This window comes from Aptenodytes patagonicus, chromosome 5 (assembly GCF_965638725.1).
Source record: "Aptenodytes patagonicus chromosome 5, bAptPat1.pri.cur, whole genome shotgun sequence".
Lineage (NCBI taxonomy): Eukaryota > Metazoa > Chordata > Aves > Sphenisciformes > Spheniscidae > Aptenodytes > Aptenodytes patagonicus.
Window position 1 is genome coordinate 64331842 of NC_134953.1, and position 20923 is coordinate 64352764.

General features: G+C 44.0%; 1 protein-coding gene across 1 annotated transcript in view; it reads right to left on the bottom strand.

The window, feature by feature from the left end:
* The window catches only part of RNF11 (ring finger protein 11), a 32808-nt gene extending 12226 nt beyond the window's left edge, over positions 1-20582 (bottom strand). Inside the window, exon 1 of the mRNA XM_076340226.1 lies at positions 19941-20582. Coding sequence (XP_076196341.1) covers positions 19941-20063 — 123 coding nt within the window. The 5' untranslated portion in view covers positions 20064-20582. The remainder of the gene's footprint in view (positions 1-19940) is intronic.
* Between the last annotated feature and the right edge of the window lie 341 nt (positions 20583-20923).

Genomic DNA, 20923 nt, shown 5'->3' on the forward strand with positions numbered 1-20923 from the left:
GAACATAATAACATGTAGCAGAGAAATATTCTGCATAACTAGGAATGTATTTTAGAAAAAGTATATAGTGAGTAGGATATCAAAGGATCAGTGAAATCAAGTGATGAATGATCTCATCTCTAGGCTCAGTGTATGGTGTTATCTGGGCATTATCGTTCAACAACATTGCAGGCATCCTCCTTGGGCAAAGAGGGCTATCCAGAACACAATTTAACAGCCTTGCCTAAAGCAAGTTTCAACACACTTCCAAAACCATCCTATCGAATGCAAGTCCTCATACACTAAGTTCCTAAAACAGGACTGAAATAGACACAACAGCCCCAGCTGGAACGAGAACATCACCCCCGTGTATGGTCTTCTGGGAGGTGTCAATTTAGCCTCAGATAAGAGGTAACACAGATAACGAAAACAAACAGGCAGATCAACAGCAGCTATCTCAGATCATCTACCCCCGATGTCTTATCCTACATGACAACACAAAATACTTTTCTGTAGCCGCCCAGTTGTAAGCAAGCACCAAAGAAGAGGTTTGAAAAGAGACACAGAAGTTCTTTTTATAGAGATACAGTCCGTTACCCAACCAAAATACAGAGAGAAGAGGCAACATAGGAGAGCATTTCTGCAAACCTTGACAGGGACCTTCCCCTTGACCAAGGAGCAGGTAAAGAATAGCTGATGAGGCAGAGCCCCGCAGCCAAGCTGCACTAGGCCAGGAAGGTGGGCTAGCAACAGGCTCCCCCCAGCAAGGTAAGCCAAGCAGAAACCTGATGGAGAATTGTCCATCAGGCCTTGCAGCAAACAGGGACTCAGCAGAGCTGGACTCTCACACAGTGCAAACCTCTGCCAAACCACAGAGAAAGGAGAGAAAACGGATTGCTCTACTAAGGATAAAGGACTTGGGGGAGAAAAGTGGTAACAGTCCATGTCCTACTGCAGAAGAGCTTCAAAAAGCAGACAGGGTTGGTGATGAGCTGGGTCTGTATAACCACAAAGCAAAAAAAACTGAAGCAGAGAGCCTGCTGGCATGGAGCACCTGCTTTGAGACTGTATCAGTGAAGCAGTCCAAGACAGCAGGGTTTGTTTCAACTCTCAGGAATCTGTATTATACTTCACTTGATCATAACTCTTTACTCAATTTGAAATATCTTAATTGCCTTTTTAACAAACCATCTGCAATTACAAATGCTTGCTCAAGCAGGAAGCTGCCACACCTTGGCAGTTTGATGGTACACTCAGATCCACAGGTCTTTTTATTTTCTTAACGGCATCTGAATTTCTAACACAAAGTGGATGCCCCTAAGATCCAGGTATGTGACTTGAAGCCTCAGCCTAGGCAGTGCAGCAGAGGACTGGGCTGTGCAGAGGTGACCAGGAGGTTTTCTGAGGCCAGTTAAAGGATATAATCAATGCTGTGCTTTGCAACAGCTTAACCACAGCCTTTTTTTAAGCATGTTTCTGCATTAACCTGCTAGAAAGCCACAGACAGATGAAGCCTCTACGCAGTACACCTGCCATACATTAGGGCACCTCAAACACAGTACGAGTCTCTGCGTGCAGCTGTCCCGGGTGTCGCCGGCGGTGGCGTGCTGGCTTGGCAAGGACATCCCTACCGTCCACCCAGCCAACGGCTCCTCCCTTTCACCAGATCCTGGGCAACCAATGGGGGGATTTCTGTGATTTCTTCCACATTTTGAAGCTGAAAATGGCGTTTGAATCAGGGGGTACTGACAGCACCCTGAACTGCTGGGCTGTACACAAGAGATTTTGGCGCAGCCTGGGGTGCCGCATCGTGGGGACACTGCCACCTCTCCCAGGCGCACACTCACTGCCATCTCCTGCTTCAGTGGAATTGAACACACACAAAAACCACGGTTCAGCTATTTGTTTAGCATCATTTGATAGTAACATTAATTATTTCAACTCTGAGCTAATGAGCAGCAGCAGTAAACAGCCAGAAGCACCAACTCAGGCTATGGGCTCATCTCAGCCAGTCATTTATTAATCTTAAAGGAATGTCTCAGGCATTAAACAATTATTACTAAATCTGCTGGTTTGTTGTTTTTTTTTTTTTTTTTTTTAAAGCAGGTCTTTATCTAAAAGCAAGAAAGGACTGTATGAATATTAAGGCACACTAAAGCTTGACGAAGCTCCACTTTCTGATGCAGTATTAGCAGTGAACACAAGGGCAATGTTTCTATTTTTTCCAGCGAAGTCTTGTCCTCGCAAGCAATGACTCTGCATTTTTAGCTCGCAGGGCATGAATCCAAGTGTGATCTCATACAACTGTCAAAACTCTTGTAACAGAAAAAAGGCCTGTGCCAAGAACAGGTAGAAAAATCATAAATAGCTCTTCTCAGGAGTCAGTTATACAAGCAAAATATTTCCAGAATGTGTTTTTCCTACTTAAAGTTCGCAATGCACAGAGACAGTTCAATGAGCATCTGGTCTTTTCTTTAATCTCTCACCAGAAAACACGTTCATTTTACCACTATGTATGAAACATACAGCCAGTTGCTGGTGCAACCAGGGTGAGCTGCATACATTCGGCTTCACAGATGAGTACGGTATGACACCATCACTAACTGTATAAGCAACCACATATCTAATCAATATTTTTAGTCTGTTATTTTTTTGAAACACTCTTCTTTGGATCTTGCCTGTGCTGTTTTACACCAAAAATACTTGTGTTCATTTCAGCACAGGTGCTTTCAGACTAGGTGGTTTGAAGGGGGAACTGAAGCAGGTCCAGAGCTCTGCAAGGGCGAGGAGGGGAGAAGGGGAGCATGGAGCCTGGCCCAGCCTCTGCAGCCCCCATCTCACCTTGTTCAGCCCCAACGGGATGAAGGAAAACCTCTATTTAGTCAGGCCATTCCCCTGCTTACCCCTGCTCTCGTGGAAGGTGGCAAGAGCTTTGTTTACACCGAAACCAGCTTTGTGAAGGAAAACCTTGTTTTCCGCAAGGGATTTGTCCTGCTGATTGCAAGTATCAGATAATAAAAATCTAGCTACTCACATGCACTACAAATGTCCCCACTACTACCCCAATAGCAGACTTACTAAGGATTTTTAATGGAGCCATGAGGGTTTTTCCACTTCAACGTCAGGGACAGGGTGGTTTGTTTTAGCACATACCCATGCAGCCACCACAGCGACGGAGCCTGGGAGGAGCGGGCCCACCAACTGCCACCTCGTCACCACCACACTACCAGGGACACCACACTTGAGCACCTACTTAAGTACTTGCCGGAATTAAGGCTCAGGCTGCTACAAAATCTCAGAAGAACAGAAAACTGTTTGAGAGGAGGGACATGAACACAGAGAGGTCATTTTTCTGAATATGGACTGACTGGTTGGAAGACAAAGGCCCATTTCACCCTGATGCACCCGTATGAGAGCAGCTGCGAAGCCTGAAGATCTCTAGCCTTAGCTCATCCATATGCAACGAGGAATCTTTCATGTTGTGTGAAGCACACCAGAAACCCTGAACACCTAATACAACGATAGAGATGATGCAGTTTTAGGGCTGGAGTTGAGAAGATGACACGGAAATACAAAGGTTACCTGCGCAAATTTAAAAGCACTAATTTCCTAAGAACGTTACCTGTGACTTTCAAATACTACGATTTAGACACATGGGTAGAAGGAAACTGCTCAGGCCCTGCACCAAAGCGTAACTCTACCATAGGTGAGGTACGTGCTACTTTTGATGCCCCTCAGAGGCAGAAATGAGAGCCTAATGGCATTAACATCATGTTACTGACACTCTTTCAGGCTTTATGAAGATATGAAGAATACTTTTACTAACTTTATTCTCCCGCCTTAATGTTTAGGGTGGAATAACTATGTCCCACTACAACCCACACTATCACTAAAATAAGTTTTGCCAGTTTATACAAACACAGACAAACTGCAGTCCCAATAGAACACCGTAAATGGAGTAACACTGAGCTACAGGTGGAAAGCTTTGAGACAGTAAAGCTGGAGGTATTCAGTATGTTATTGAGTCAAAAAAATACACACAGCCATAACAAAACAGCTATTAAGAAAACCCTGGGAGTTTTTTTATGTTTAATTTATGGCATTTAGTCTAAAATACACCTTGTTACTTTGGGAGGCATTAGGGTATAACTACAGAGCTAACTGTAACAGCTAGATAGGCTTGAAGAAAAGAGAAAAAGAAGATGGGAAGCTTCTTGCTCAGATTTTAACTCCATAAGCAGAAATATCATCACTCAATTACTACAGATATATTTTAGTTATCTTTCTAGACTTTTTAGCTCACCATACAGTCCCCGGAAGGACACCTCTCAAAGGTATCTCTGAGGCAGTGGGTGCACCAGAGAGTAGCCTGGGAAGTGGATAACATTTAGTGCTGCTCCTCCAAGTCCCGGGACTTACAGGACTAAACTCACTTTGTCTCCTTATGCACCACTGCGGATAAGTGAAGTCAGTGAAGGTGCTTCCCTGGGGGCACTAAGAGATTTGCTGAGTAATCTCTGAACCAAATAGGCAAGGAGATGAGTCTGAATTCCTGTCTTTATTTGGGATACCTCCTTTCCTATAGGCACATCTCCACTGCAGTAAAGACGTAAGTTAGAAATCACTGCAGCAAAGAATTTTTTGTTCTCTCATTTGTTGTTTTGGATCAGACACTAGAAGCAGAAATAAACCAATCGTTTTGGGAGATGGGCAGCTCCAGATGCTTCCTTGGGGGCAGAAAAGGGCTGGGCATGGCTTTCTCCATGAACTTCAGCAAAAATGAGCCTGATGTTCCTCAAATGAAATCTGTTCAAAGCCATAAAGCAAGTACCCTGTGGAGCAATTTCAGACTGGCAGATCAGGTTAAAGAAAATTTCTTTGCTCCGCTGAAGCTTTGTATAGAAATCAGCCTTGAAGTAACTTACGGGCCTGGTCCTGATTTTTTTGTATCACTTCATGTACCGCTGCGTTCCTGGTGAGGTCTTCAGCATGTTATGGAATTGTTTACTCCAGTGAGAGGGGATAATGGCTAGCAGCGCATGAAAAGGTACTTGCCCCTTGGACTTCTGAGCTGCATGTTCTGCAGATTTAAAGCAAATATTGTCTATGACTTCCATTATCAGTGACCATGACAAAATTCGCTGCAATAATTTTTTTAAATTTATTTTTATTTTTTAGTTTCACTGACTATGGACAAGACAGATTTTGTTTTTCAGGAAAACCAAGTTGCTTGAATACCATATCCACTAACAAACAAAATAAAAACAGAAGCATTAGCCCAGAAAAATAAAGGCTGAAAGGGATATAGGACTGATCTCTAAATAAATCAGGAGAGTAAACATCACAAAAACAACTAAAGATCTGTTTGGTACAAGAATAACAAGTGCAAGTTTGCCATAAATAATCTAGAACTGTGAAATAGCTTCTAGATTGATCAAAAGAGGCTCCCTGAAGGAATAGTAAGGGCAACACTTGACCAGCATCTTGTAAAAATCATACATTATCTGCAGAAAATAACTTCACTGAGCATATGCATAACTACCCATATATCCCCTTGTTCACAGACACCAGAAAACAGACCAATTCACACACTTATTAATACGCAGTTTCCAACACTGTACTGAACAGGGCCGTTATCCAAATTAATATAACCTATGATGCAGTGTAACAACATACAATAATGCTTGTCGTATTTAACTCAAAGCTAATTTAAATAAAATACAGACAATAATGCTTCATTAAATCTGAGCCTCGTTTTGTTGAAGCTATTATAAATGTCTGCAGACACTGTCATGAGCGGATCCACCTGGAAGTTTAAGACACTAACAAAATAAAAGCTTTAAAAATAAGAAAAGAAATTTTTTGACAAAATCACTTTGCATTAACAATTCTGGTTCGATCTCTGCTGGGTTTTCGATAGCCCACTGGTGGAAAACACCTATTGCGAAAGCACAGGGGTTCTCGGCCAAACTCTGTTTCCTGCAGCACGCCCCACAAGTAGAAGCAGGAGCGAAGGCAGGCCTCAGAAAAGACATTTATAAAGCTTATCCTGCTGACAGTATGCTAGCTGGAAGTTTTACCACATACAGAAATCTCCAGGTTTACAAACCCACTTGTGTTGCTTGAGTAGCCCCGGGCAGCTGCACCACTGACAAAGATTTGGCCTGTGGCAAGCAAAATGTAAGATCATCAGTGAACACGTATACGTGGGATTACTGCACCCTATGTTGACATACAGACACTTTATTGCTGGAACACGCTAACCATTCTGCATCAAGGATTCTGAAAAAAGATGTATCTTACTTCAGTTTGATGTTTCTTAAGTCTTTTTAAGGCAGAAAGGGCAATAGCTATTGGTCTAATTTAAATAGTTATATTCCGTCCAGCTGAAATGCGTTACTGTATTTGAACTGAAACCTGGCCAGCATATTTTGCGAAATAAACCAAGGAAACATTAGGGGCAGCAAGCGGTCTCATTCAGAAAACTATTTCTACAGCTTTGCAGTGCCCCACAGCCCCGACAATGTGCTGGGCTGTTTGCTTACCAGTGACGGACAAGGAAAGGGGTCCCTCACTGCAATGGCAGCCCCATCTCCTACGGCTTTTGGGCTTTTTTTGTAGGTCTCTAAGCCAAAATGCAACTTAGCTCATTAGATCCAAAAAACTGTAAAGATTGTATTTACTGCTCGTGTTCAGTGTTACTGGTTCTGAATTCAGAAAACTAACCAGAAAGGTATTGAGCAAGAGGGTTCGAGCTATGCAAGAGCATGGCATACCACAGAAATGACAAGAGTGGGTAACACTGCATAAGCGGATGCGTGAAAAAGCAGCAAGATTTGCTTCTCAGGTTTAGTTCTTGAAACAGCATTTTGTCCCTCAATTTGCTTTAAGTAAGGCTGGCTCCAATAGGAAACTAGTAGCCTCTCTTGACAGACACCAAACTAGAATAAGGAGTCACAACATATAAAACAGGAAAGCCAAATTGAGGTGGCCAGCTTAGCTTCTGCTCTTGCATACTTATATAATTTCTTAAATCTAAATGTTTTAGACAACAGGGAGGTTGTTTTATTAAAAGCCACGTACACTGGCAGTCCTCACATACATATGCACAAAGGTAATCAAACTCCTAACAGCAGTGACAAAGCTTGCCAAGTTATGTTCAGACTTTGGAAACCATCCATGGAGTCATAACTGGAAGGCTTGTGTGAGGAAAGAGGCAGAACAGTACCCCACAATGCAGATGAATGATGTTACTGTAGTCAGTTGTGTCCCAAGGGATATCACAGTCTGCTGCGCAACATGAACAGGCTGTGAAAGTCTTCACCCATTCCTGTACTTACCAAATATACTTATGAACTGTTAGATAACATTAATGAAGCATCTTTAAAAAATAAAATAGTGAGGAAAAGCATCCAGGCGTCTTTAATGGCAGCTGCGGTAGACAGATTTATATTATTTTATTATGTTTTGTTGTTGTTGTTTTTTTTTAAACCGGAAAGATCACATTTAAGAAAAACAGAACTAAGGCTTTGTCTACATCAGAGATTTGTCCTGAAGCAGCAAAATCCCTCCAACTGAAATCACCACCCCACTGTTAGAAATGGCACCTTTAGACTGCACTTCACATAAAGACCATTGCCAAATGCACTCCCTGCCCAAACCAGTATCAGACATTCATTCTGTGCATGCTCTGGTATGCAGTTAAGTCCCAGTATATCCTTAATTGCAACATGGAGAAGCCAAAACTCCTGTAATACTTGGTGGTAACAGCACACATCTAATACCTGACACCTCTAGACCCTTCCAGAGATGTCACAAAGTAAAATGCAATATATAGATGGCAAAGAGTGCAGATAAATCCAATCTCCACCAGGAAGTCAGTTCAGTTCACTAAGCTGACGGGAGGAAAATAAGAGCAAGAGAACCCATTTCAGACACTTGAAGGGTATGAGCTGACTCACTGAGGGATCAGATAAGCACCAGAGCCACCACGAAGAGACTGCAGAGCACACAGCTGCAAGTGGGAAAAGCGAGGCAATCTCTTTTGGCAGCAGCAGATGGTTATATCAGACCTCCTTGCGCCAGAAACATGGACACACACGACACGTATCACGAGGCACGTGACATTTTCACCTGGTTTCAGCTCGTGGTCCTCTGAACACAGAGATAGCCCCCAAGCCTCTCCTTTGGCCTTGGCTGAGTTCACTCCTGAGCAGTGTCTGTCAAAGCCATTATTTGTAAGTGCTGGAGCAGAATCCTGCCTCAAATCAAGTTAAACAAATGCTGATGCCAGTTTCCTCACGTGCCAAGAGGTGTACACACCCCAACACAGGGGCACCAATGCTTTCCACTGGCACTCGTCCCTGGTGTGGTTAAGACCCCAGGAGAGGAGTATGTGGTGTCATTAGATGGCAGCACTTTCTTTAGGGACACAGAAAGTACTCCTCTCTCCCCAGAAAGGCTGCAGAAGCCCAAATAGCTCAAGTTGCTGACGCACTGACTCAGATAAACTCCCCTACATTTAAAAAAATGCCTTATGCTGACAAAGGGATGGACAAATTTCCCCCAGCCTACAGTACTCTTCACTGTTTGACTCGTTACCCTGAGGTGGAAACATTTGTCTGATACCTCAACACCAACAGCCTGTTTGGTAGCATCTGTTACGTAGTTGTTACTACCATTTTCCCAGTTTTTGCTTTCCAATAAAAATACCGCCACGCCAGCAGCACTGCTTGGAGGAATCTCCATCTGTGTGATCCGACCAGAGCGAAGAACACATTGACCCCAGGATATCATGTTCAGAGTCCACTGCAGAAACTCCTGCCAGCGCGAAGGCATGATCTAATTCACTCGTTAACCAAGAGGTAATTGGTCATTATTCAGCCGCAGCACACTGAAGAGACACAGAGACATGAAGTTCTGTGTGTGGCAGCTGGGAGTCTGGAAGTCTGGCCTCCACCACGCTGGAATCCAACTAGTGGCATGTGCATAAGATGTATTTATTAAACCCAAAAAAAAGAGGAAGGATAAAACACCCTCCTTTCCTACCTCAGCCCAAAACTATAGCTCTTTTCTCCTCAGTTTATCAGCTCAGAGTAGGTGACAGCTACATAAATACACTTCAGGAGAAGCTATATATAGGGTGAAGTGAACTTTTCCCCAGGAAGCTCTAGATCTAGGTCATCTTGCTTCTTCTGGGAGGTAAGAAAAGACAGGTTACTCACTGAACAAGGATACAGTTTATAAAGGAAAACAAAGATTACCTGGAGCATGAAATTTTGTGTGGGTAGTATTTTTTCTTTCCTGAAGGATTTTTTAAAATAAAACTAATTAGTTATTAAACATTGTGTCTCTGAATACCTGACTCCATCTACTGTAAATCAAGAAACCCACTATATTTACAAAAGGAATGGGCATTCTTCGGTAAATTTACTTTCAGTAGTTTAGCCACACAGTAAAATAAATACAACTTCAATTCTTAGAAATTCCAGAGAGTTTGTCTAAATTCAAACATAATGTAAAATCCCTCCTTGCACCTCATTTTTGGTTCTTACAGATGACTGGCTGGAAAGATTATATACAACCCAGCAGAGCTCCAAGCAACTTACCATATGAATCCACTCTGATGGATTTAAGTACCACACTACCACTTCCAATCAAGGACAGGGTGGGAGAACAACTGAGCACCTCAGTCAGGTTTGGGCCAACGGCCATCATGTAACTCAGTCCAGCTGCTGGAGGGTACCTGGCCATCACAGCCACTGCAGCATCACATGGATGCCATTAGCTAAAGAGGCACACCCCTATCAGGGCAGGCAGAGGAGTTTTCTTGGCTCAGGACAGACCTTAGAGTAACACTACCTATGCAGTGCTTCTTACTCATTTCTGATTTGCAGATCCCTAAAAATTGTCAAGTAGAGGTGTGGACCTGTATTCTCAGTTTAGTGACCAGAGATGGGATTTTATTAGCTCTTGTGAGCACTGTAAAAACAGCCCATAGAGGCTCAGAGACCCAGGAACTAAGAGGTGAAAAAGCACTAACCTAGAAAAGAATTAACAGTTAACTTAAAATAAGTATTTTTGCTTGAATTTTAAAAGTGATATTGTTTCCTTCCAAGAAGGGTAATATACTTTCAAGGATGCCACTCTCCACGGGACAAGGTCTCCAAATATATAGATGTAACATTACAGAACTCTGTGAAGCAAACACTAAAACAATGACTTAGTCATATTTCATAAGCTAAATTGAAGATACATGGATGCAACTGCAATACAAATCTTAATACCTAAACAGAAAACAACCAAGAGAAATCCCAAAACATCAGAAACTGGCAATGGCAATTAAGCAAGTACTATTATAGAGCACGAAATAAAGTCTACAGGTGTTAAAATATTAATTTTGGTGTCTTAACTAAATCTGAATTTAGAGCATTAGTTTGCTCATCTGAGCCTTTTATAGAGTTTCCACTGAATACAGCAGTTAACTGCTTTCTGTTAAGCAACAGTACAGACCAAACCAGTTTAGCAGTTTGGTATATCTGTAGTCGAGCTATGCTTGCACCTGTTTGCTCAAAACCTGAGAGCAATCACTTCTCTTTCTGAACTTTAAATAAAATTAATTTATTCAGGCAAAATAAATACTGGTCTTAATCTATACTGCAAAATTATACTATGTCTGAAGTACAGATTTCGACAACCGTGTTAATAAAATGTTGTGATTAATGTTCAGTGCACAAAACAAACTCTGTATCTGGGTTTAATTATGACGATGAATAAAAGTCAGACACAGGCATCATCCCAGCGTAGTCATGCGTTATACTGTCCCATAGATACTGAAATAATGGAATCTGATGCACTTTGATCTCTTAGATAAGTCTCCTGCAGCTCTGAAACAGAAAGGGCAAGAGCACCCAGCCTCACTCAATTCTGCAACGTTTGCACACTACATCATAAGAGATTTGTATCCCTCACTACCAAGATGCATCTTACAGGAATAAATAAAGTCAGATAAATATTGCTCCATTTCCTTCTGGCTAGAGCTTGTATACAAATCATCAGGACAGCCATACAGAGTGATAGTGGTGAGGAATATAGGGAAACCTTACAGCCTTTACAGAACTACTGCTCAAGTATATATAGCTATGTTATAGATATATTTCTGGGTTATACTCTAGTCTGACTTTTTTTTTTTTAAAAAAAAAAAGCAGTTATGCCATGACAAAGATTAGAAATTGCCAGTATCTGGTAAATTTAATGGTTTTAATCACGGCTGCAAAACATCAGATTCCTTGCTTTTGTCCAATTTTGTCCGATTTTTTGCTTACCACTGGATATTCACACGGCTCCATTAAATTTTATTAGTCATAAACCAGGCATTTCCTTGATGCTTCTAGGACCTCACTTTGCAGTCCAAACTCTAATGGCATGTGGGCTAGCTACAATCCCAAGCTCTAAAAAACTCGGCATTGTCAGCCAGCTGAGATTTGTCTTTGACTGAAGATGAGGTTGTCCCTGCACGGGCATTTGGCCTTGGAGTTCAGTGAAGTACATACAGGGACTGCTTCTGAACTATGCCTCTAGAAATACAAATTGCTCCGAGTGGAGAAAAAGCAAACGAGAGAACACAGAGGCCTCTCCAGTGTCCAAAAAATACGATCAAGGGAAACAGGTTTCAGTATTGCAGGGATAATAGTCTGCACATTCATTGCTGCATGCAGGGCTAAGGGAGAAACTGAATTTCCTGAGTCACAGTTTCTCTCATCCCTCCCACAGTTTCAGTCCTCCCCCAGGCACCTCAGGTCTACATCATCCCTAAACTAAACCAGTGGCTAAAAACAGAGGCAGGATGAGAACGCTCAAAAGTCAGCCCAGCCTTTGATACGATGGTATGCATGCGCGAAGCAGAGAGCATGCGTAAGCATTCTGGTGGATCAGCAGAAATGCCCGATGCAATAAACCAGCTGGTTGTGATTTGGCTGACGCAACTGCGATTGAAAGGACGGTTCTTTTATCTCCTCCTCCAGTTGCTGCACGTATCTGCTGTTTGTCCGTGTCACTGCACGTGTATCATGGCCCAGCAGCTTTTATGCCACCAGCATACTGACTTTCTTCCTCACTGATGAGAAACAGAGCAGCCGACAGATTCCTATGGAGGACTGGTAAATAAAACAACCACTCTATAACTGTTTGGTCTCTTGGAAATTGTTTCATTAGTTCATAGGAAAGTCACTGTTGATTTGCGTTAGTCCATTCCACAGATCATTATCTCTTCAAAACATAAAACTAGTTTATTTTCTGAGGTTCTGAAACCAAAGTCCAGATGTCCGGCCAGCAACAGCTGCTGATCACAGAAATGATCCAGTGGTACATACAGGAAACATAAGAGCTTCCTAAACACATGGTGGTCCTAGATTTTGGGGAGGGCGGTATTGCTTGTTTGGGTTGGCTTGCCTGAAAGAATGCACAATCTCCCAGCATAACGAAGATTCATCATCCTGATTAGGCAAGATTTCTTATTACCATCTCCATGGCCTCTTCATTCCTAATAATTGAGCATCTGGAACACGGGCTGCCAAATAAACACTGAACTATCAGATTCCAAAACAGATTTTTGAAGACTTATCTACTGCCTTAAACAGATCTTCTGATAAAGCTCCCTCTCTACAGCAGCAGGTTTGTTGTAAATTCCTGCAGAGGTTCATTTTATAATAGAGGAATATTACTTTATTAAAATCAAATTATCATGGAACACTTTACAAACAGGAATTAAATTACTAAAGTATGCCTGCACTAAAGAAAGTTTATCACTCCTTTACTCCTCATTTTACAGTGAGGAAACTAAAGCACAGACCAGTTCAGTGATTTGCTAAAAGTTACAAACTAAACAGAAGACTGAACTAAGAACGATGAATGCTTATGCTAGGGCTGCTAGGGTGATTTTTTGGTAGATTTTGGGGGTTTTGTTCAGTATTGGGGGTGGTTTGGGGTTTTTTTTTTTTGGTTGAAGTCCACAGTGCAGTTTTACCCAGCAAGAAGCTACACATCGACTCTAGCTCTGCTGGGACAGGTTGCTGCTGCGGCTGCCCCCCCAGGAGGCTGGCAGAACAACAAGAAAGATAGCATCTTCTACAAAAACACATCCTACCTTCAGGAAGCAAGACACATCTTCACTTCCGAGACCTTCAAAACATCAGGGCAAATTTTTCTTGCAGTCTAAATCAAGACTGAAGCTTGCTTTGCCTTTTAGAGTCAAAGAATAGCGATTCTTCAGCTTTTTCCCCTGGAGAGGTTTTATTCTAACCCAGCCATGACATCCCTAAAAACCAGCTCATTTTGTAATTCTTTGGTCTCTTAGGAACTGTTTCATTAGCTCATAGAAAAGTCACGGCTGATTTGCTTTAGTCTATTCCACAGACCATTACTTCTTCAAAATATAAATACGTTTCTCTTTGTGTGTCTGTGGGGAGGCAATAACAAGGACAAGCACAAAGATTGGAAGACACGAGTCTGTCACAAGCAAGTGGTGTTATTTTTAGTTTCTTGACCTTACATTCTGCAACCAGTTTGACTACGACCGTTACCAGGGTCTGCAGAAGTGTTCATTAAACCGAGCTTCTTTCCTTTAAGTGATGAACAGGGACACGGGCAGACAGGGAGGAACTTTGTATAGCATCTTGATCCAACTTAAGATATTTCTTGCAGAAATCCATGTAAAACAGCAAGCAATACTCTGCCAAATACGATTATAAACGTATCCTGTTCTTTTCAAAATTCCTCTTGAAAAACCTTCTGGCCAAGATGGCTAGGAACAGATCTTTACCGATTGCCAACTCAATAACACTGAGTCTAGAAACTGGCTCTAATTTTCATCATAGAAAGATAGTAACATAGAGAACTAACATCAGCATACACTTCCCATTTCCACTAGCCATGTCTAACATATTTATAACCAATTGGACTTAAGAATCTATTTTAAGCAGGCAAAGAATTACAATATTCATTAAAACCAGTTTATGAATGGGTATTTTCAAGATTAAAGTTACCTAACTCTGTGATACCATCTGGTATCCCTTATTTTCAGGTTTGCCTTCCTTCCTCTCTTCTTCCCCTGCCCCCCCAGCTTTTTTCACTAGCAAAATGGAAGACAGCACCAATCAGCCAGCCTGGCAGGCTCCACTGAAACCAGTATGCATTAGGACAGGAAATACAGGTGCACAGTTTTTTCTAACTGTTACCTAGAAAGGAAGTTAGACTTGGCACCCTCAGGAAACTTTCCATCTAGCACTGATTACCAGCAACAAAATTCTCTAGACAACTTGCTAAGTTCTTCAGATGTGGAAGGAGTGTCAAGGCATATTGTTCACTAACCAGATAACCTTGGATGCTATTACAATGAAGTTCATAATACGTATCATTCATTACTGTCTGGATAAATGAACTGTATACCCCTATATAGACATTAAAAAAAAGTTTATTATTGCTTTGCGCATACAAATAATTTACCAGAACTGCACCAGAAGACATGGAGGGCTTACAGATTTTCTGAATGCAGCCATCTAAATTTTATCGCAACAATTTATCAGGAGTGACTTTAGCACTTAGTGCTTGCTCTTTCACAGTTAGAGATATTATTTCAGAATATTATTATATCACTTGTTCATTGCTGAGAACCAGTTATATAAGACAGCTTAAGCAATCATATTCTTGAAAAGAAGTAAACACGAAACATCACTGGCTTACTCTACCATTTCTCATCCATGCAGCAAACTCTCAACTTCAGCTCCTCCGTCACTGATCCCCACCTAAGACACTGCTGCCAGAGGGCACTAGCCAGCAACACACCAACAGAGAGACACTCTTGTTTGAACCCCTTTGAAGTTTCCACTAGACTGAGGAATTTTAGTTCACATCCACAAATGCAACTGTAATTCATACATGTCAGCGAGATGTGGAGGACAAGCAGAGAAAAGGGCAAGACCTGCATATGCAGTTTTTAAATATATTCCTTTCTCTTACATGAAAGCAAACTTACTAGTTGGTTTGCTTTTTTTCATGGCTAGCTTTCCATATGTAACATCTTTCCTCCTCTTATGCTGTTCCAACCTATACCAACACTTCTAGCTTTGCACAACCACTCAATGTCAAATTATAACACGTTACACTGCTGTAGTCTTCTTTCTTGTACAATACACGCAGTCACACATGATAGATCATCTCATTTGCAGCCCAAGGGAATTTTGTATGGATGTTTCTATAAATGGATGCAACTGCTATATCAGAATTAATTTGGTTTGCAAGTTTTAATGATGTTAATTACCATATCTTTAAGTAAAGACAGCATCAGAACACCAATACAATGTATTACTTAAGTCATAAAATAAGTCATGGTGAGAGTATAATAAAAGCGTTGTTGCTCTGTTACGCAGAATACATCCTACATGCACCCACAGGGGCAAGTTTCACATAGAAATGCAGTAGAATATTACAATAAAGTTTTCTGACTGTTCAAACTGGGGACTTCTTCAGCTTCTTGGATAAGCAACACCCCAAGGCTGCACCTACTGCCAGGCTAAGGGGATCCTGGAGGGTGTCTTACTAGGGGACCGAGGGCACCATCATCACAGGCTGCTGTGCCACCTCCCTGAACCTGGGACGGCTGGAACGAAGCACGACAAGACAGATGGATGGGGATGAGGGTACAATGCGTACAGGTGATGCTCCGTTAACACAGCAGGCCCAAGGCCATGGCAGCAACCTCAGTTTAAGAGAAGCCATGAGGCCATGGCAGCAACCTCAGTTTAAGAGAAGCCATGAGACATCCTAAATTGCGCTTTCAAAACCTGCTGTCCCCAACAGCTTTTGGAAGATTATGGGAGCACGACATTAGGTTAAGCTCATGTTTGTGATCTCTCATCTCATTTTGTGCCTACAGCCTAATCAAAGGAGTATCCAGGTCAGAAGGTTTAAATTAATCCCCCCAAATAAAAAACAAAACAAAAAACAAAAACCGAAACGACTGAAATATTTTATCTGAGCCTCCAAGACAACACAGAGCAGTACTGAGTACCGGAGCATGCTTTGGATCTCTTCAGATAAAGGGGTAAAATATTTTATTAGTCTATCTGCCACATCAACATTTCACATGTGCTTTTATGAGTTCAGTACCAATACCAAGAACCTGCACTTATCACTCATGCTTTTAGCTTATTAATTTAGCAAGTAGTATATGTCTTTTCTTAGAAGAGTGCAGCATATTTTGTCCACAGCAGTACTTTTTAGAAACTTAGAGAGAAAAGATGTATTCTGTACTTTACTGTATACAATTCAAAAGTTTAATAAACTGGCAAATTATTTCCTGCAACTATTAAGGAACTATTTAAGAACAGAAATAGGAGACAAGGATTAAGAAAAGTCACACATCTGTTTTGCAAAATAAAGTCTTTGAGAAGAACTACTAGAAGTAAGAGAAACTGGAAAAAACAGTGAACTTGTATGGAAAAACAGCAGAAGGCATATTGCCAACAGATGGCGAAGAAGTCATACACAGAAAAGGAAAACAAACTTGAAAGCATACTCAATTTTGAGGACTTGAGAAAAAACAAAACCAAAGCTAACTCTAATCACAGATTCATTGGTTAAAAACGGAGTTGCATGTGCTTAGCACTTAGAAAAACAGTTGTAATTTCTGGGTTCTAAAATGGAGGCATCCAAAGTTAGCATCTGTCTATGAAAATGTTGGTCCACTCTTGAAATCACTTCCTTTCCCCCCCTACACACAAACACACTCTTTTTTTGGTGTGTTTTAATTATTTCCCGTGTTAGCCGTTAAGCTTGATGCACTGGAAAACGGCTGATGTTTTAATGGGCCACGTTCTCATTAACTCAGATACCTGTTTAAAAAGATGCTTCCTCTCTGAAGCCTTTCTACTGTAGCTTATAACATGTACTGCCACAGAGACAGATACATGCAGAGCCTCTGAATGGAAGTTATATTCCCCGTTACTCCATGTGTCCATACTGACAATTCAATTTTCCTTCTCGCTTTTGGAAGCAGGAATTTTACACAGCCAGTTCAATAGCATTCACTGATAAAAGAAATTAGACATGCAATACTGAAATGATTATCGGGGGCGCATTTTGCAGTTAGAAATAAATAGCTAAATAAAAATTATGGCTTAACAAGATTCCCATATGGATGCCCACAGCACAATCCTGTCAGAACATGAAAAAGCATTTTAAATGTCAAAATAATACAGAAGTTAGTTACAAGAGACATACACAGTTGTAGAAAATGAGTTCTATCTTCACCCAACAAGCTTCCTTCTCCTGGTTTGCATACCTTGCAAGATCTGTTCAGAAGTTGACACATCATTGCTGCAAACCCAAGAGAAGCAAACATCCCAGATTTTATTCTCTTCTAAAGTATGTCCATTTTACAGCTGAAATTTCAGTAGTTAGATTTTAAATTGTTCATCTCCTAGTTTCTTGCACATACTGCTAGTTGCCACAAGCTAGTTTTCAAACTCATTTCATCCTCTTCCCTGCCTTCCTTCCTCAGGTCTATATATTCTCATATACACTCTAATTCTGGTTAAGACACTGTGAAAGAAGTAATTATTACACACAAGGACAAAACTCCTAAATTCCCATTTGTAACACTGAATCCAAGCTGCCACCTGAAAGTTAAAATGAGAGAGTGACCTATCACTAGCACAACAGCAATAACGGAGCATTCTTCAGAGTCTGTCCTGCGCATCTTCTAAACCCACAACAATTCAAAATTATAACTCCCCTTGACATCGAACTGTATGAAATGCTGCACAATATTGTAGGTAAGGCCTTTTTTTAAAATCACAAACCATTGTGGTTCAAAATTTGTGGAAAGAGTAGCTTTGAATTTTGATTATATGAGACACAAAATACTACCTTAAGGTGGAGCTTTAGGAATTGCTAGGATCAGTGGAGGGGCTTTCAGGACAGCCAGCAACGTTCGAGACAGCCAAGCACCCATGGGCACATCACCCGATGCTACACAGCTCTATTCAAGCAAGGGAAGTTTTGCTATGAATACACTTACTCAATAATAGACACCTGTAGGTTCATTTATTTTACTGTCTACTGTGTTCTCAGTCAACCATCCATACGCATGAGCAAAAAGTTCTTCATCAAGAAAAAAATTCAAAAAAAACCAAACAGCAACGGAGGAAGAGTACTTATCTACCACTGAAATCCACATGAGAAGGCCTGCATAAGGCACATACTTGATTTGTGGCTCTTACAAGAGCTAACAGGTTGTTTTCCAAGGGAAAAAAAAACAAACAAACCTTCGCAAGTCTTCCTAGAATCACAGATGTAAATGCAACAAATAGCATGAACAGTCAAACTCTCTGTACTGATTTGACAAAAATACGATGCGTTCCTAAACCGCATGGACAATTCAGGCTTAACTTAGAACAACACAACCTTTAAAAAACTTAATCTGCCACCAAGCACTTTCTATTTATTGGACTTCAGCAGACGTAGTTTGGAAGTCAGAAAAAAATTCCCCACATCAGGATATTTATTCTAATATTAAGCTTTTGCACCCAAACAAAACCGGCACACGCTGCCAAGCAACACCAGTGCTGCTTCACTGTACCAGCAAGGGCTGCTACGTACGGGGCTTCTCTTCAACAGTTATGGGGCTTCCTGTGAGGGCTGTAATTCTTGAACTTGTAAAGCATTTGCAGATTACACGTCTGCCAGGTTAAATACTTCCTGCAATTTTGTTAATTATACGTCAAGGTCTGCAACTACTGAATGACTCCCATCCTAGAAGACAGAGAGCTCTCAAGTCACCCTCCAGAATGTGTGTCTCAACTGTCAGTTCTGTAGATTTCTCTGGAACATATCCCATTTTCTCAGGTATGAAAATACTTCTAAAACTTGAATAAAACGTGCAGTTATACCACTGGAAATTTTTTTTTTTTTTCATTTTTTAGTGCTGTACAACCGTTTACTGCAGATGGCTTGTTTAGGGCAATATACATTTCTATATATGGGGATGGAGACCACAAGGAGCAGACAAGTGCAACCCCAAGTTCAGCTTCCCCTTTCCACGGCCACCCCTCCGAGAAGCGGCCAAGAGCAGGGCTTTCACATTAACGCCATCACCACTCTACATCAACGTTGTCCTCCGCTGTGAGGAAAGCGATAAAGAAAATACCCGCCCCCCGCCCGCTCGTCATCAAGATGTAAATTAACAGATTCTCTCAGAGACAGAAAAAAACCGAACAATGGGAACCACTTCCCTGCTGGTGCCCCACACGACCGAGGGAAACAGGATCTACTGCGCTGGGAGAGTTACTTACTGGGGATCAGACGCTGCTAAAAATACGGGAGCGAAGCCCGGGCGATGGTGAATGCGTCCGGACAAAGCCCGGGCAGTGCACGCACCCGCGGTCCCCGTCCCGGAGCGTCACCCGAGCTGCGCAACACCAGACGGTGATGTCACCGCAGGCAGGCAACAAAGGACGCCGCACCGGCCGGACGGCCGGCGCCTGCCCTCCTCCGGGACCCGCGGCCGCCCCCCGCCCGACAGCGGGACCGACCCCCCGACCCCCCCAGCCGGGCCCGGCCCGCCCGACGCTCCCCGCCGGCGGCTGCCGCCGGAACCTCGCCTCCCGTCTGCCGAGGCCCGAGCTGTGAGATTGGAAGAGACAAAGCGGCTTCCCCCCCGGTACGCGTGAGCGGAAAGGGAGAGGTTCGGGCAGCCGCCCAGCGCAGGAGCGGCGGGGAGGGGAGTCAGCGGCGGCCCCCGGCCCGGCCCTCAAGGCGAAGCGGCCTGGCGGCTGCCCCGCGCCGCGGCCCCCGCTCCCCTCTCCTCGCCCCCTTCCCCAGGGCCCCGCCGTCTCCTGCTGCCTGCCCCGCTCCCTCCCGTGCCCCTCCAGCCTCCGCTCGGCGCTCCCCGCCCCCTCCCCTACCTGATATGGCGGCGGCGGCTCCTGATCCGGCTCAGCCCCGTCCCCGTAGCTGGCTCTGTCCGACTGGGACTCGTGGAGCAGCGAGATGTCATCCGAAGTGGGGGACTTGAGGCAGTTCCCCATCTTCCCCCCGGGGAGCGGGGTTCACCCTCCGCCGCCGCCTCCTCCTCCTCAGGGACGGACCGCCAGCCCCCGCCGGCGGCGGCTCCGCGCCCTCAGCCTCCCCGCCGCAGCGCGCAGCCCGCAGCCGCCCCGCCGGGGAGGCTCATGCCAGCGCCGGCCCTAAGCGGCTTAACAGCAGCCCGGCCGCCTCCCGCTTCGCTCCGCAGCCGCCCCGACCCCCGAGCCGGGGGGGCGGCAGGACTGGCCTCCCACCCCCCGGGGGGCGGCGTGGGGCAGCGGGCTCCGGTGGGGTCCGCCCGCCCCGCGGCAGCCCGACGCTGTTCTGCTTCCTGGTCACCAGCTCCCTGCGCACTGGGCTTTGTCGCACAGGCCGCCCTGGCTCCTCCTCTCACTCCTCCCCGCCGGGCCAGGTTAGCAGCCGCAAGGCCCCACTCCGCCGCGCCTGGCCCTGGCCCTGGCCCCGGCCCCGCGGCGGGGGGAGCCCTGCCCGCCCCCGGCGGGACGAGGCGAAGAGGGGCAGGGAGGGAGACCCGTCCGGCTGCCGCTGCCTGCCCCCAAAATGGTGGGTGCCGCTTTGCTCCACCCCCGGGACCGCTTTGTTTTTGTTGGTTTTCCGGGCATGGCGGCGCGGCTGGGGCAGAAAGGCCGCCCCGGACCGGCAGAGGGGCGGGCGGCAGGGCCCGGCCGGCGGCACCGGGGCTGCAGGCCCCTCCGACCGCGGCTGCAGGGAGCCCCCGCACCACCCCACCCTGGCTGGTGGTGGCTTGTGTGAGGCCAAGGATCCTTCCCCGGCGTGTGGTTCACCCCCAGGTTGTTTCTCAGGAAGGAAAGGGAGTTCCTCTGGTGCTTATCACTGGCAT